General features: G+C 32.2%; 1 protein-coding gene across 3 annotated transcripts in view; it reads right to left on the reverse strand.

Moving 5' to 3' along the window:
* The window catches only part of LOC127739288 (dipeptidyl peptidase 3-like), a 31,530-nt gene that overhangs the window by 14,153 nt on the left and 409 nt on the right, over positions 1 to 16,968 (reverse strand). For 2 of the 3 annotated variants that reach the window (XM_052250954.1, XM_052250953.1), the window contains exons 2-16: positions 14,199 to 14,364; positions 13,619 to 13,735; positions 12,656 to 12,745; positions 11,753 to 11,890; positions 11,417 to 11,491; positions 10,723 to 10,813; positions 9,072 to 9,217; positions 7,523 to 7,653; positions 7,248 to 7,306; positions 5,478 to 5,672; positions 4,583 to 4,689; positions 3,912 to 4,004; positions 2,789 to 2,851; positions 2,278 to 2,402; positions 1,163 to 1,283 (exon numbers count right to left, since the gene is read on the reverse strand). In XM_052250954.1, the coding sequence (XP_052106914.1) occupies positions 1,163 to 1,283; positions 2,278 to 2,402; positions 2,789 to 2,851; positions 3,912 to 4,004; positions 4,583 to 4,689; positions 5,478 to 5,672; positions 7,248 to 7,306; positions 7,523 to 7,653; positions 9,072 to 9,217; positions 10,723 to 10,813; positions 11,417 to 11,491; positions 11,753 to 11,890; positions 12,656 to 12,745; positions 13,619 to 13,735; positions 14,199 to 14,357 (1,710 nt within the window). In that variant the 5' untranslated portion in view covers positions 14,358 to 14,364. The remainder of the gene's footprint in view (positions 1 to 1,162; positions 1,284 to 2,277; positions 2,403 to 2,788; positions 2,852 to 3,911; positions 4,005 to 4,582; positions 4,690 to 5,477; positions 5,673 to 7,247; positions 7,307 to 7,522; positions 7,654 to 9,071; positions 9,218 to 10,722; positions 10,814 to 11,416; positions 11,492 to 11,752; positions 11,891 to 12,655; positions 12,746 to 13,618; positions 13,736 to 14,198; positions 14,365 to 16,968) is intronic. The other variant, XM_052250955.1, reaches the window with a different exon arrangement.

A 16,968-nucleotide genomic window follows, 5' to 3' on the forward strand; every position in this document is an offset into this window, starting at 1 on the left:
AACTAGTTAACATACCTGTCTCAAAGATCCAGTATCTGGGGAGTCGAAATCTAATACCAGTAAACCAGCTCTAGCCATGATTAACTAGTTAACATACCTGTCTCCAAGATCCAGTATCTGGGGAGTCGAAATCTAATACCAGTAAACCAGCTCTAGACATGATTAACTAGTTAACATACCTGTCTCCAAGATCCAGTATCTGGGGAGTAGAAATCTAATACCAGTAAACCAGCTCTAGACATGATTAACTAGTTAACATACCTGTCTCCAAGATCCAGTATCTGGGGAGTAGAAATCTAATGCCAGTAAACTAGCTCTAGACATGATTAACTAGTTAACATACCTGTCTCCAAGATCCAGTATCTGGGGAGTAGAATTCAAATGCCAGTAAACCAGCTCTAGCCATGATTAACTAGTTAACATACCTGTCTCCAAGATCCAGTATCTGGGGAGCAGAATTCTAATGCCAGTAAACCAGCTCTAGCCATGATTAACTAGTTAACATACCTTTCTCCAAGATCCAGTATCTGGGGAGTAGAAATCTTATACCAGTAAACCAGCTCTAGACATGATTAACTAGTTAACATACCTGTCTCCAAGATCCAGTATCTGGGGAGTAGAAATCTAATACCAGTAAACCAGCTCTAGACATAATTAACTGGTTAACACACTGTCTCCAAGATCCAGTATCTGGGGAGTAGAAATCTAATACCAGTAAACCAGCTCTAGCCATGATTAACTAGTTAACATACCTGTCTCCAAGATCCAGTATCTGGGGAGTAGAAATCTAATACCAGTAAACCAGCTCTAGCCATGATTAACTAGTTAACATACCTGTCTCCAAGATCCAGTATCTGGGGAGTAGAAATCTAATACCCGTAAACCAGCTCTAGCCATGATTAACTAGTTAACATACCTGTCTCCAAGATCCAGTATCTGGGGAGTAGAAATCTAATACCAGTAAACCAACTCTAGCCATGATTAATTAGTTTACATACCTGTCTCCAAGATCCAGTATCTGGGGAGTAGAAATCTAATACCAGTAAACCAGCTCTAGCCATGATTAATTAGTTAACATACCTGTCTCCAAGATCCAGTATCTGGGGAGTAGAAATCTAATACCAGTAAACCAGCTCTAGCCATGATTAATTAGTTAACATACCTGTCTCCAAGATCCAGTATCTGGGGAGTAGAATTCTAATGCTAGTAAACCAGCTCTAGCCATGTTTAACCAGTTAATATAGATTAAATCATCAGCAGTGTCTTCTTTGTGCCCAAATATTCTGAAATGGTCAGATAAATGTATATTAATTTAATTTTGCTAACTTAGTTGTATAGTATCATTGCCTTGAAATACTAAAATAAGCAATAAACATCTTTAAAATAACAATAATTTCAAAAGGTCAATAGCAAATAATGGCAAATAATATCATCTACTTTTAAACCAAGAAACCTTGAGGTAAATTTTTATAGAGTTTGGTTTCCTAAAAAAAGTAATCACGTGGTTTCTTAAAAATGCCTGCATAAATTAGTAGTTTCAACCAAGTTTAAATTTCCTTGACATACAAGTATTTGCCCACATTCAATTGTACTAAAACATTATAGTTGTCAAAATAAACTGTTATCACAGAGATCTGTCTTTTCTGTGTGACCTAATCACAAACTAAACAAGAATGACATCGCCGCTGATTATGATGCATGAAACAGCACAACTTAGTTTGGATTCAATGATTTTTTGTCACAGACAAGACAAAATAAGAAACGTCTAACAGTTAATAATATTTACTTTCAAAAAACAAAATTCCCTCTCTAATATCTCACATAAAATACAATGGGCCTCACTTCCTGTATGATTTGTTTTCTTCAGGTAAAAACTGCTTTTTGTGGATTCAATATTCATGATATTATTAGTAGGATACCAACTTTCAAGGATTTCGTGGGTAAAGGTGATCCACGAATTTAAATGTTCAACAAAGTACACATTTTCTATAGGCTTGTATGCAGATGTTGGCTAAATAAAAAATCCACGAAAACTCAATTTTGCTTCCATCAACGAAAACTGGTACCAACGATTATAAATGAATCTACAGTACTTCATAGGTTGAGGCTAAGGTTGTAAACTTACAGGTAAAACAATGGCCTTACCTGAGGGCATCAGCAAAATTTACAGGTAAAAACAATGGTCTTACCTGAGGGCATCAGCAAAATTTACAGGTAAAAACAATGGCCTTACCTGAGGGCATCAGCAAAATTTACTGGTAAAAACAATGGTCTTACCTGAGGGCATCAGCAGACAAACACAGATAGATGCCAACACATTCAGCTCTACATTCTTCGTAGGTCGAGGCTAAAGTTGTAAACTTGCTGTCCCACGTCTCATTTTGATTGTACCATTTGGTAATCTAAATATAATTAAACATTGTTACTAAAAACAATATACCAATTTCATGCTTCAAGATTTTATCTTATTTAATCATTTAAAGTTTGGTCTTATATTCTATATTTAGATCAGTTTCCTTTTTAAATCATCAATTTTAAGTCAATCTGTTGATACCATCACACTAGAAAATAACTCATTTTCATCCTCTTTGAGATTTGGTCTCATTGGTTGAGGGACTATATTACTGATATGAAAGAGACTTTAGATATGCTAACATATAGACCAAATTTATCAAGATAAATGTTTAGAGAAAAAAAGTATAAATAAGGAGTGTAAAAAATACTGTACTACTTTATATTAGACAATATTTAAAAAAGCAATCATCATAATAACTAAATATATACTGACTTTATCTTTAGTTTCTGTATGTTCTACGGTGTCTATATCAAAGTTAAACTTTCCATCTTCTCCCTAAAATATTTTTTTTTAAAAAACATGTTTTTTGTTATTAGTTTAGTGGCAAATTGAATGAATATTCAGGACGAGAAATACCACTGCAAATTGGGGCGGAAATATAGAATATGTAAAAGGCAACCTATAAACCCCTAAAAAAAGTTGTTGAATGTGTTATTTGGAGTAAATTGTTTTTTATTGAATATGTTTTTCTTTGTCCCTTTTGTTTTTCCACTGATCGAGATTACTTAGGGGAATGTTCAGTGTTCAAAAACTAGTTCAACCCTGTCTATGTTAATGTGCCTGTCCAAAGAATCTCATCAGTAGTTGTCTTAAATTATATCTTAATATAGTGTTTTTGTTGTCCTTTAAAAAATTTAGAGTTAATGGCAGATCTTTGTTAACCTTCTGTGAAATTGATTTTTTTTTCTAGACCTGAGGAGATTTAGAGCTAGCCATATGTCACCAAACATTTGTCTATTGTTGGATACTGAATGATTTTCAGTGGAATTCAGTCAAGATTTGTGCAGAGCATAGTATCTAGAGTGAACTCTTATCTAGCACTGATGATCATATAGTGACCATTGGATGTTATTTTTTGAAAAATTGTGTTGTTAGGTTGCTGTCATATTTCCATGAATTCATATTTAGAGGAAATACAAGTTCAATCAATGATATTTACAGGAAACCTGCAAACTCTTTGAAAATTTATAAAAAAAGCAGTTACAATTATTGTGTAACTTATACTCATCACATTTTTCGACACAATTCGAACTGTGGGCTAATGCTCACAAATGCCTGCTACAAGTATTTGGTAAACAGGAAATGGAAGAGCAATGAATGTGAAAACTCATGACACAGTAAAGCAATCTCAAATTAATGTTGAAGCCAAATTTTAGGGTGCTCTGATATAGTTCCTCAAAATTGTGATGACATTTCATGAGATGGACAAACACAATTTTGGAAGGATAGACAGACAGGGGTAACAAAAATTCACACCCTCCTCAATTGTAGTAGGGATTCTAAAAGTATCAAAAAATTACTACAAATAAAGTATTTTATGTTTATCAATATTTACCTTTATGAATAACTTCCCACTGCCATGGCCAAGAAGTTCATGTAGACCAACTTGAACTTCAAAAGATGGTATCTTTAACTTAATAAACAGTTCCTAAAATGGAAGGAAACATTTCTTTACATTCATACTTTAAACTGACCAAAAGTATGCTCAACATCAACATATTTTCATAAAGTATGATCTCTGTGTTGATAGAGCTGTGTTGTTGGGTTGCTGTTGGTATAAGTTAATAGATAATATTATTGCAATGTGTAAATTAATATCAAATTTTGATGCTTCTTAAATAAGAAATCTAATAACATTGTTCTGTGACTGATCCTATATAAAGAAATTCAACTGGTATTTCTTTATCACATATTTCTAATGAGAATTTTTAATCATTTTTATTGAAATTTTTGAAAATATATCATAGTTTCAGACTTCATAATTAAATAAATCTCCTATTTAGCCAAGGTAGATAACATAACATTATTTTTCAAATTGGGGAGAAATATTTCCAGATGAACGAAAAACCCAGAAAAGTACTTTGAAGAAATGACATTTCTTTTATTTTGCCATGAAAGTGTTTTATCAAAATAATCCACAAAAATATATTATTGTCTATCACTTCTATAAATTTCATAAAACCTGTTTTGTAGTATTAAATGTCTTTCTATCTTAGGTTTACTTACAGTATCTTCATCATCAAGGAAACTGACTTTAGTATCTTGATATGCAGCAATTAATACATTCCCTAATGACACATTCTTAAAACCTTCTGACTGTCTGATGTCATCATCTGTATAATACAAGTTTGGCAATGTAATAAAATCTCATGGTTGTCAAATAATCAAATTTTAATATCATGAGAAAGTGAGAGGGGTTTTCCAAAAAATGAATAAATTATTTCTCAATTATGATAAAAAATAAGACTTGCTATATGTCATTGAAACACACAAGAAACAAGAATCTATTGTAAAAATCACATCTTGACATCTAGATGTATATTAATTTTTTGTGTCATTAAGTAGCTTTCTCAATCATGTAAACAAACATCACTTTTTATTGTTCATTCAATTTTCTTAATTCAATGTTCTTATACATGTATTATATATATATGTACTTCATATTTTTTATTTGGTCCTTTTTAGATTGATTGATTTTTGATTTTTGGTGTTTTAACGCCACTTTTAAGCACCGCTTTTGGGCTATTTCGTGGCGGCCAGTTTTTATTGGTGGAGGAAGCCGGAGTGCCCGGAGAAAACCATGACCTTCGATAGGAAAACTGACAATCCTAGTCAATTAAGACTGGAGTCGAGTGCACCCGCACGAGCGGGGTTCGAACTCACAACCTCAGTGTTGACTGGCTAGTGATTACAGTAGTAACTACTTAGACCACTCGGCCACCGAGGCCCCGTCCTTTTTAGAAAGGATGAACATAGAATATATATAACTCTCAGGGGTAAATATTTCAGTCATACCCAGGAGAACATGTTTTATTATAAGAATATAAACCCTGCTTAGTTGTAGACAGACACTCAGAAGTGTTTTGCAAAACTATATTTGTTTCCATTTGTTTATGCTTACAGTTAGGAATATTAATTCCAGCGGGAATTCCTGATCCTCCGAATGCTAAAACATCCAATGATGTGAAATCGGGTTTCAAAAATTTATCTTTCTCATATGCTGCCGGCCATGGAAGTAATGCCAACAAGTGTTCAGCATTGTTCACTAACTCAGCAAACTGTTTACTCATTTCCTTGTTAACAACTGCTGCAAAACCTGTCAAAAGAAAACAAGAGTGGACACACTAAAATGTCTTGCCTGCTAAAAAAAAAGCATTAAGTCCTTTATAGTATTAGATACTTACCGTAGGCATTGCAACCCCCAGTCTTCCAATTATTTTTTTATGTAATTCATTCATTGGTTCACCATGAATATTACCAAACTTGAACATACATTATTGATAATAGAGTTGTTTTGATTTCACTCATAATTAAATGATTATTTCTTTTTACATTTCTATTTCTTTGAAGGAAATATTGGGTATATATGTCTAAAATAGTGAAAACATAATTTTGAACTAGTGCTGTCATTAAAATTTGTGCTGATGTCAAAACAACAAACTCTATTTTGAGAAAGACAAGTTGTAATAAAAAACAATAAAAGTTTCCTTGAAACCCTGTATCTTGCCTGTCATCGACACAATGTAGAATTGCTATGTCTAGCTTCCATGACAAAACGTTGCAGGCTCGACAAAATGGTTTACATATTTTCCTATGATATGAAATTGGATTAGAACTTGATGTAAATTAAAGATACAGTACTATATATGCATGTTTGGTGCAAGTGCAGAAAATTAAAAAAAGAACCACTTTGCAGGATGTAGGACAAACAGTAGTTTGTTTACTGAGGGCAAACAATATAGAAAAACACAACCAAACTTAATGCAAATGTACTACAGAATTCAGTCTTGTATTGTCTGCTGTTTTTTACTTTATGATTAAGATTGCCAGGCAGGGATGCAGATTATAGAGTACTATAAGCAAGAAATAGGAGAAAAACTTGATTCCGCGATGTTTGTTATTCAAATTGTAGAGGGAGCCCTTATTTCTTTTCAAAGCTATTAATTTACCTTATCCATATTAATATGCAATTTATATTTCAAATCCAATATTAACTGATATGTATCAAAATCAAATGCTTCTTTACAAATTTCTCATTTCATAGCATTGCATAATTTTAACTGGAATCCACTAATTAACCATGCTACGAAGAAAGTAAAGAAGTCAGCCGGGAACCAGCTAAACATAACGATGTATAAACTACAAAACGTAATTTGTTATTCGTTCAGTTTTGGTGTTTCATACTGCTGCATGTGTTTAATTTTTAGTTATAAAAGGTCCTTTAAACATTAATGTGATAAATATATCTGACAGTAATTCACTAAAGTACGGAACTGTTTTAGTTTCAAAGTTGTATTCTTTAGTGATATCTATTAAGTACAGATTTTCTACACACTCTCACTGTATTTGTTTGCCATTTACAGGTCCAATCCCACGATATCCGGTTTGGCTTATTTTAAGACTCGTGAAGTGATCTAGAATCATTTTCAAGCATCGTCTAATTGATATGGAAACAGTGTTTTCCGTGAAAATACAGCAAACGATCACACACGCTTTGAAATTACTGGAGTTACCATAGACGTTTTCAACAAGTAAAAAAAGTTTTTTTCCTGAATTCCCGGTGGCGAAAAGGGGGTTGCAGACAATGTAACAGTGCGGACTTTACAAGGCCGATTACGGTATGTTTTATTCTTTGCCTTTACTTAACAATTGGAAAGAGATTATAATATACCTTCAAATTCTCCTCTAACACCAAAAGGATCTCTGTAGGATTCTATAAAACCTATATATCTGTAATATAAAACAAAATCTATGTGTAGATTAGACGTAAGTAAATTAAATAAGTGGAAGATCAACTTATTTTTTTTTTTTAAAGATTTATTATAATGTCATATTTTAATGAGTAGGTCTTCAAATAATATGAAAAACATTGAAAATGATTTTCTTTCTTTGAATCAACATTTGCACTCAACTGTAGAGCTGATATGACCCAGTTATTTAACTTACGTTTCTACAATTGGACCGATATTTTTAATCCAGTGCCTAGACCCATCTTTATGAGCTGGGATAGACCCTGTAGTAAAACTTTTGATATATTCTGTCAACATCTGTTTTTCCAAGTCATTTGCCACATGTTCCTAAAAATTACAAGTAAAATATAGGTAAAATAAAGGTAAAATATAGGTAAAATATAGGTAACATATAGGTAAAATATAGGTAAAATATAGGTAAAAAATAGATAAAATAAAGGTAAAATATCAATATAGGTAAAATATAGGTAAAATATAGATAAAATAAAGGTAAAATATAGGTAGAATATAGATAAAATAAAGGTAAAATATAGGTAGAATATAGATAAAATAAAGGTAAAATATAGGTAGAATATAGGTAAAATATAGGTAAAATATAGGTAAAAAATAGATAAAATAAAGGTAAAATATCAATATAGGTAAAATATAGGTAAAATATAGATAAAATATAGGTAGAATATAGATAAAATAAAGGTAAAATATAGGTAGAATATAGGTAAAATATAGATAAAATAAAGGTAAAATATAGGTAAAATATAGGTAAAATATAGATAAAATATAGATAAAATAAAGGTAAAATATCAATATAGGTAAAATATAGGTAAAATATAGGTAAAATAAAGGTAAAATATAGGTAAAATATAGGTAAAATATAGGTAAAATAAAGGTAAAATATAGGTAAAATATAGGTAAAATATAGATAAAATAAAGGTATAATATAGGTAAAATATAGGTAAAATATAGATAAAATATAGGTAAATTATAGGTAAAATATAGGTAGAGATATCATTTTTTCTGTTTACTTATAAGAGAGAAATGAAATGATATCAAAATTATCAGTACACTAGAGCTCGCTTAGATTTTGTCATTTCCACTTACTCACCATGGACTGTCCACTCTTGCCCATTCAAATTAAATCTCAGATTTTGTAAAAAAAATTGAATAGAAATTTTTCTACAGTTTTGTATTTTTAATTCTTATGATGAAATAAAAAAATAGTATGTGTACTCCAGGGGACTTTCTAGAAGTTTGGTCACTCTATGCCCACTCCCACCCTGGACAGATGGACAGGACAAAATCATTCTGTGCTATATATATATCTTTACAATAAATTAATCCTATGAATTCAATCATTTTGGAATTTACTTGCCATTCTAAATTAAACTTTCTAGGATACATTTGATGCCAATTTTTAAATTTTCATGATTGAGTGTTGACACATCAGACTTCACAACTAAGTTAAATGTAGCTTTTATATCAATTGATGACAAGTATTAACACTACCACAAGCCAGCAAGATTTTAAGACAAGACTAGACAATAGAAACAAGGATTCTGAATAAGTGTTCAACATCCAGTGACCTGCATATAAGGACAAGAATGTATGAACTTTGCTTTGTTCTATACCAACATACTGAGCTGGATTTTAACGTATAGTTCACGGGGTAAAATTCCACTGGAAGACAAGTTTGGAACTATGTAACAATAATGAAACTACAAGTGATTTCAAGTACAGAAAAAACATACCTTGGCCTTTCCGAGATTCTCTGCAACCTTAGCCATTAGTTTAGAGTAATCTCCCCTGGTTACTGTAAATGAGCAGGACTTTGATGTTGATGATGTGAACTGGTGTGTACCTAATATTCCTTCAGGGCAACCCTCAATGGAACCTCCTATCAAAAATAATGTTAATTGTACAAAATTACATGTTGAAACTTACAATTGAACCTCTTTAATTAATGAAACTAATCCATATCTACTTTTCTAATCTTTTGACAACTTTAGTCAATAAAAACTCATTTACATGTCTATTGCAATTTGTTCTGTTGTGCTGTTTATCCTTAGGTTTACCCTACATTTTTAAATAATAAATCATAATTAAAACTTCTTGGAATTAAGGATTCTTTTGACAACCTTTGATAGATCTTCATGTCAAAATTAAATCTACTTCAATTACTTAATTCAATCTCAATTTAACCTTCAGAAGAAAAAAAAATAAAATCAGTGGAAATTTCCTATGCATTAAATTGATTTATTCAACGAGAAATACTGTTTGTATACAGAAAAAATTTGTAAGGGTTCCACGGAACCCAGTGTCTCGCCTACTTTTGCTGTTAATCGCAGGCTCAACAAAAATGAGGAAAAAAATTAATAAAAATATTCCTCTCTATACTATCTTTTGATTGTAAGTAGCTTCTGTCCAAGTTTGGTAAAAATCCAGGATGGTTTATGAATCTAATAAATGTTTTAAAAACTTAAACTGCAGACTAGTATGTAATGCTGGCTGGAAGAAAAACTAAGTCCATTTATAAGTAAACTACGGAAAAAATGGAACAAAATTTTATCAAAATTTCCTTCTAGATACTAGCTTTTGATCATAAACAAGCTTCTGTCCAAGTGTGGTACAAATCCAGGATAGTTTAAGAAAGTTGTTAAAATTTTAAAAACTTTTAACCACAGAGTGAATGTAATGTTAACTGGCAGAAAAACTAAGTCCATTTGTAAGTAAAATACGGAAAAAATGGAATTTATTTTTTACAAAATTTACTTCTGGATACTATCTTACGATCATAAACAAGCTTCTTTCCAAGTTTGGTAGAAATCCAGGATAGTTTAAGAAAGTTATTAAAATTTCAAAAACTTTGTAATGTTTTCTGGCAGAAAAACTAAGTCCATTTATAAGTAAAATACGGAAAAAATGGATTTTTTTTTTTACAAAATTTACTTTTGAATATAATCTTATGATCATAACCAAGCTTCTGTCCAAGTTTGGTAGAAATCCAGGATAGTTTTAGAAAGTTATAAAAATTTCAAAAACTTTAACCACAGAGTGAATATTTGTGGACGCCGCCGCCGCCGACGGAATGTAGGATCGCTATGTCTCGCTTTTTCGACAAAAGTCGAAGGCTCGACAAAAATGAGATGAAGGTATAAATTCATGACATATCAACCCAACAACTACTGGTAATATTTATTATTCTATGGAAACAATTTTATATGTAAAATTCATGAGTAAAGATTTACCACTTATTCAAGTGTTCAACAAAGTAAAAATTTCCTGCAGGATTGTTTGCATAATTTGTTATAACATCAAAAACAAGTATTCATGAAAAAAAATTTTTCCTCAATCCACAAAATTAAATGAATCAAACAATTACCAAAACTAAAATAGCGTTACCTTCAGTTAATGCACTGGCTAGACGAACTTCATAACAGGTTTGTCCATTCTTTTCTGTCTTAAATAATCTGGTATTATATGCACTTAGATCCTGTAAAAATATGAACTTAGCATTTGCACTTGAATATCAAATTAAAATCATGCAACTTAATGTCTACAATGAAATGTTAAGATTTTATAATTTTATTTTACACAATGTAAGCAGGAGATGAGGAGGAGATATTTGTAAAGTATCAGTTTATTTATACACCTTTGATTTGCATGAATGAGTCATAACGATGAAAAATAATCCAATATAGCAAATATTTTTTAGTTTAAATTAATCAAATAGTAAAATAATACCAATTTTATTAAAAATGTGCATTTGAGTATAAACTGAATTCATTTTTTTTTCTCCAGTTAACAATTCTAGAGTTGCTTATTAATATTTATCTTAACTTTATAGGATCAGGCAAATTTTCAAATATCATTTCTTCTCAAATGTAAATAAGATGTGATGTTTCACCAACCTGTGTGCAGGATATGGTGAAATTACTTTTTCTTTAAAACCTTTTTGTGAAAGGTAGACCAAACAACTAAAATAAAGGTAGTGTGGTTTAAAGGAACGACCGCAAGTCCAGTTATCCAGAAGTTAAACGAAAGCCTGTTGATGGAAAGTATAGTGTAATTCAAATACAAAGTATAAAGTACTTACTTTGCTATCAATAAATTCTTGAGCAAGCTTCGCATCATCTAGATTGCAGTTACTTGAATAATAGGTTGTGGTTCCCTACAATAAAAAACAGGTGTGTCAGAAGGTAATACTTAAAAAGCTATAGCTAGAAAATATCTCATTAAAATTATGATTTTAAAAATGATCTTTGAATGTTGTTTGGTAACCTGACATTAAAAAAATCAATTGTTTCATCAAATCTTTCATTTATTTCTGCACTGTACATCTCATTTATTCACACTGAAATACTTTTCCAAAGGCAATTATAACACAAGACTTTCAGAAAAGCATAAATACCTTAAAGCCGATCATACTGACCTTTTCTCCCAAACCTAATTCTTTTTGTCTAGTAACCAATGAAAACATTCTGTCTGACACGCTATCCCATAATGCCTTTATGCCTTTTGGATCATCAACTGCTGCTTTACAGCATAATACCAAGGATTCAAATTTGTCCTGTAAAGAGATAATTACAAATAAAATATTGATCTCACACATTATCCCATAATGCTTAGGGCTGTTGCCATGGCTGCAGATTTAAATGTACGGATGGGAAAGAGAGAGAGATGGGAGGCACTCAAATCAATTAAGTGTGGGTGTTGCATTTTCTTAAGAATTTTGTAAGAATTATAAGTAAAATGAAAATTTTATATTATAGGTGATTAGGGTCTGAAAAAGTGCCTCTCATCTCCTATGTGTTAAAATCGGGAACAGCATTTAGATATGAGAAGTATCATTAACTGCTGTCTTGATACTAAGGATTAAATTACCATTTTTTGTGAATTGAGGGAAAACATTTTTTGGGAGGATATTTGATTTTGTGTTTTGACAAATTCTGCATACAATATTAAAATGAGGAGATGTGATATGATTTCCAATGAGGCAACTATCTACATATAAATCCAAATGATGTGGATGTTAGCAAATATAGATCACCTTACAGTCTTCAACAATGAGCAAAACTAATACAGAAGTTGTGGTTTATCTGAAAAATATGTATTCACTAAATCCATGAAAAAAGTGATGATATTTAACCTTCTACATAATAAACAAAATTTACACGGCTTTTTATACTTTTAGAAGGTATCAAATTTTGACTCATCCAAATTGGATTCAAACAGAGTAAGTTTATATAACTTGCTGTATTACAACTTTGTGATAGCACTTTCAAGTCAACCTAGCTTTGAAACAAAGAAAGACAACTGAATTTAGAATACTAACCTTAGGCACATTGGGAATAAATTTAGTATCTCCAAATGCTTTGTAGTTTCCTGAATTGGCATAGAAAGCAGCACAGTAGATCATTATGGCCTGAAATAAAACAGCATTGCTATCCTTAATTGTTTTAATGGGTTATAAACAGTATGGATATCTAATCAAAGCTTTCAGTATTCAAAAAGTATTATTTATTATTTCATATCGGTTAAGAATTAGCTTCTCTAATTGGATAACAAGGGGCCACATGACATTCTTCATTCTTTAGTAAAAAAATTCCATCGGTCTTTAACAGAATAAAACGGACCAGAAAACCGGTCGTTAAGAGACTTTTACATGTTAATGACCATTGTGGCGTGGTTTCTCTGTTTAGAGTGATGTCAATTTTATATTGAAGTTGTTGAATTGTTTACCATATGTTTTTCGTTAATTATAAAATTATAGAAAACTTTATTTTGTATTCATAAACTGAAAAATTGCACTTAAATGAATGGCAGTGACTTATAGTTAGATACGAAGATGTGGTATGATTGCCAATGAGACAACTCTCCACAGAAATTAAAAACTATAGGTCACTGTACAGCCTTCAACAATGAGCAAAGCCCATACCGCATAGTCAGCATTTAGATGTGTAATTAGTTTTGTAATTTGAATTTCCCAAATAATCTGAAATGGAGTTTTCAATTTCAAAATTCTTGTATTACATACATGACATATATTATTATTCTACAATTCAATACTGGTAACGCGATCATTTCAACTAGACCAATATGGCAACTAGATGTAAATATACAAATGTCTTCTCTTGGATGTAGAAAATTATATAAGACCTTCAGAATTGCTACTAGTCTGGTTGTTCAAAACTTCAAAATCTCAATTTTTACTTGAATAAAAACCCAAATAATATGGAAAAGTCATTAAATCGAACTAATAGATCCATGAATCAATTAATCCCTGATAGGTTTATACCTGCCATTCCTCCTCTGTTATCCCTTGTTTAATTGCAAGAGATTTCACTTCACTGATTGGCTGTGTTCTAAATATCTTCTGCAGTAAAATAAAGATGCCAGGAGATTCTGGAGATGTCTGTTAAATAAAAAGATAAAGATGGTAGGCTGAAGACAGATGAATTAATTGGCAATTATGAATAGCAAGCAATGTTCTATATCATATTTGAATTGCATTTTTTTATGCATGTTATATGAGGATATTTGTAATATATCGTGGTTCTTTGTTTCTGTCGTCTTCTAAATAAGAAGTCAGCATTTTAGCAGTATGAAAACTGACAAAACATATTCCTGGCTTTTACTTGAGTCATCACATAACAATATCTAATGCATAACACCTTTTTATTTTGGACTTGTGTTATCAGTTCATCTGGTGCCAAAGTTTCACAATGAGGAAAGTCCCCTTTCTGGCAGACCCGTGTTGACAGATTATTATATATGGACCAGGAAATTTAAATATCAGTTCATCCAACAACGGAGCGGAAGTTATACAATGAACTAAGTAACTTTTAATGTAAAACCATGGTAACAGTTTACTATACCTGGACCAGAACTATGAGTCCACCATACCATGATGCCTGTGCTATGTAATGAGCATACAGTCTTTCTTTTGGTGTCAGACCCTCAAAGGCTGTGATACAATCCAAAAGACAGACCCCTGTGTCATTTGGGATAATATACTGAGATATGTCTGTACTCATTCTACTGCTGAAAAAAGAAAAAAAGTCATCTTGTATCTAAAACAGTTAAAATGTGTTTACACTTCACAAAAAATTTAATGCGGTAAAACATGTATAAACTGTATCATTATGAAAGACAAGCCTTTAAAATGTTTACCAATTAATTACCAAGGTTGATATAACAGCTATAAATGTATCATCTTAGATCAGTATATTTGGGAAATATCTGCAATATACAAAACCTTTATATATTTAGTTAACTTCTATGTCATTTGGTCTCTGGTGGAGAGTTGTCTCATTGGCAATCACACCACATCTTCTTATTTTTAGATGTATTCTTTCAGACTGCCTGACTGAAAAGAAAATGGCAACAGTCATATTCCATGGTCTTCTATCAGTCTATTTTGTCATTTTGTGGGAGTTGGCACAGTGCCAACCGTATGGAGTAGAAAAGAGGCAGAAGATATACCAAAGGGATATTATAACTCATTAGTTGTTCCAAACTGACAATGCCATGGCGAAAAATAAAAATCGACCAAAATACAAACCCCACCAGTATACATGTATTTCATGCACAGATAAAAATTGGATATCATCATTATGTTAAATGTAGGTAAATGTTGTAGGGTTTCCCTTGACCTGGATTTGGCTGGAAGATTTATAAGGTCCTTCCATTTTTCTTTGGTGCAATAGTAAATATAACTCCAGATCAGTTGGTAAAGTGGTGGCATATTTTTCTAAAAGTATATATATCAGAGGGATACATTGGGATACATGACTTCTTTTCATTAGTGGGGCGAGTTGGTGGGTATTGATACAGCAGGATTAAAACCCATGTTAATTAATGGGATGAAATGCCTTTATCCAGTAGGGTTTAACTTCTTTTCATTAGTGGGGCGAGTGTAAAGGCCTTATTCAGAGGGATTAAACTCGTCTAATAAGTGGAGCCAGTTGGTAGAAAGAAGAGACAATTTGGACTTGGGCGATTTGACATGGATTCAGACAAACTCAATAGTACAGAGAGAAATTAACATTCAAGATGTACATTTGTGTTGAATATTTCAAACATAGAGATGTTCTCTTATAACAATTCAGCTACAAAGTAGAAAGCATTGAAAACAAGCATTCTGAGAGTATTGCATGGCAATACATAGACCCCTACCAGTTAAAAATTCAATGTACTGGAACAAAATGCTCAATCTATAACTTTTCATGGTAAAACTATATATACAAAATATCAATTCAATATCTTCAAGCATAAAAAGAAAGTGCGGAAAACTGATTATTTGCATGAATTTTCTAAGTCCGAAGACCATAACTCTACACAAAATTATCGAACCAGAATAAAAATTCAAACTTGATTTGAAACTGGTCATGATAAAACTATATACTAAATATGAAACCAATATCTTAAAGCAAGAAGAAAAAAGTGTGGAAAATTGATTTGCGGCATTGACAGACAGACAGAAGGACGGATGCAAACCTAAAGTCCCCTTCGACTTCATCAGTAGGGGGGACTAAAAATAAAATTAAATATATATTCAGGACAAGAACATGTTAATGTAGGATGAATATTATTAAACACTGCTTTGGACAAAATGTTGGACTAGACCAACATGCTGAGCCAAATTTTTTAAGCACTAGTCCACAAGGTAACAGTCTGCAGAAAGACCCTACATGGACACATAACTCCGACTCCCACTCAGAACCAGTCTTTGCTTTTACCCTTTTAAATGCTGATTGATTAGTGCCAATATAATAATAATAGTGGGACTTGACAGATATATAGCCCGTTAATAGTCTATGTGCAATTAAAAAAAAAAAATTTATACCCCTACTATCCAAAAACATTCGTAGACGATTAACACCTGGCTATATATCTGACCTGTAGTCAAGCCCCTATGGAAGAAGCAGCAAATACCAATATTTAAAGTCTGTGGTTTGACCTGGTGTGGGTTCAAACCCACAACCTCCCTTAGTTGAGGCCAACTAGCTGCCGAAACAAGCACATATGGTCCACAAATTTTCAAAAATATCACAAGAACCTATGACCCATACAGATAAAATGATAGGATGGCCAACTGCATGCATTGCTCAACTGGCCGCCAGTTGAGCAAACAGTTAAGGGCCAGTTGAGGGCTAGCTGGCCGTCAGTTGAGCATATAGTTGAGGGCTACCTGGATTTTTGCCATGCAAATTAGGTAGCCCTCAACTACCAATTGCTCAACTTTATTCAAATTAGTTGAGAAAGGTTGAGCTCAACTACAAAAAAATCAAAGTTTGAATGCTCAACTTTTGCTCAACTACATGAAAACCAAAGATCAATTGCTCAACTTTTCCTCAACTTAATGGCCAGCTTCAGTTGAGGGTCAGTTGAGCGACATCTATCCAACATACAGTGCTTGGCCAGGTTTGAGTTGAGCTAAATTGCTCAACACCTAGCCCTCAACTATTTTGCTTAAAACAGCTAGCCCTCAACTGTCCGCCACATGGCCCTCAACTTTTTTTCTGTAGGGGAGCTACAGTTCCGCAGCTAGAGGCGAACACACTACCAATGTACCATGATCGAGATCACTGATTTGGTCCACCTAAGATTGAAGATAACTCAAATGACCTCCATGACAATGCCAAT

This window comes from Mytilus californianus, unplaced genomic scaffold, assembly GCF_021869535.1.
Source record: "Mytilus californianus isolate M0D057914Y unplaced genomic scaffold, xbMytCali1.0.p SCAF_4, whole genome shotgun sequence".
In the NCBI taxonomy this organism is placed as follows: domain Eukaryota; kingdom Metazoa; phylum Mollusca; class Bivalvia; order Mytilida; family Mytilidae; genus Mytilus; species Mytilus californianus.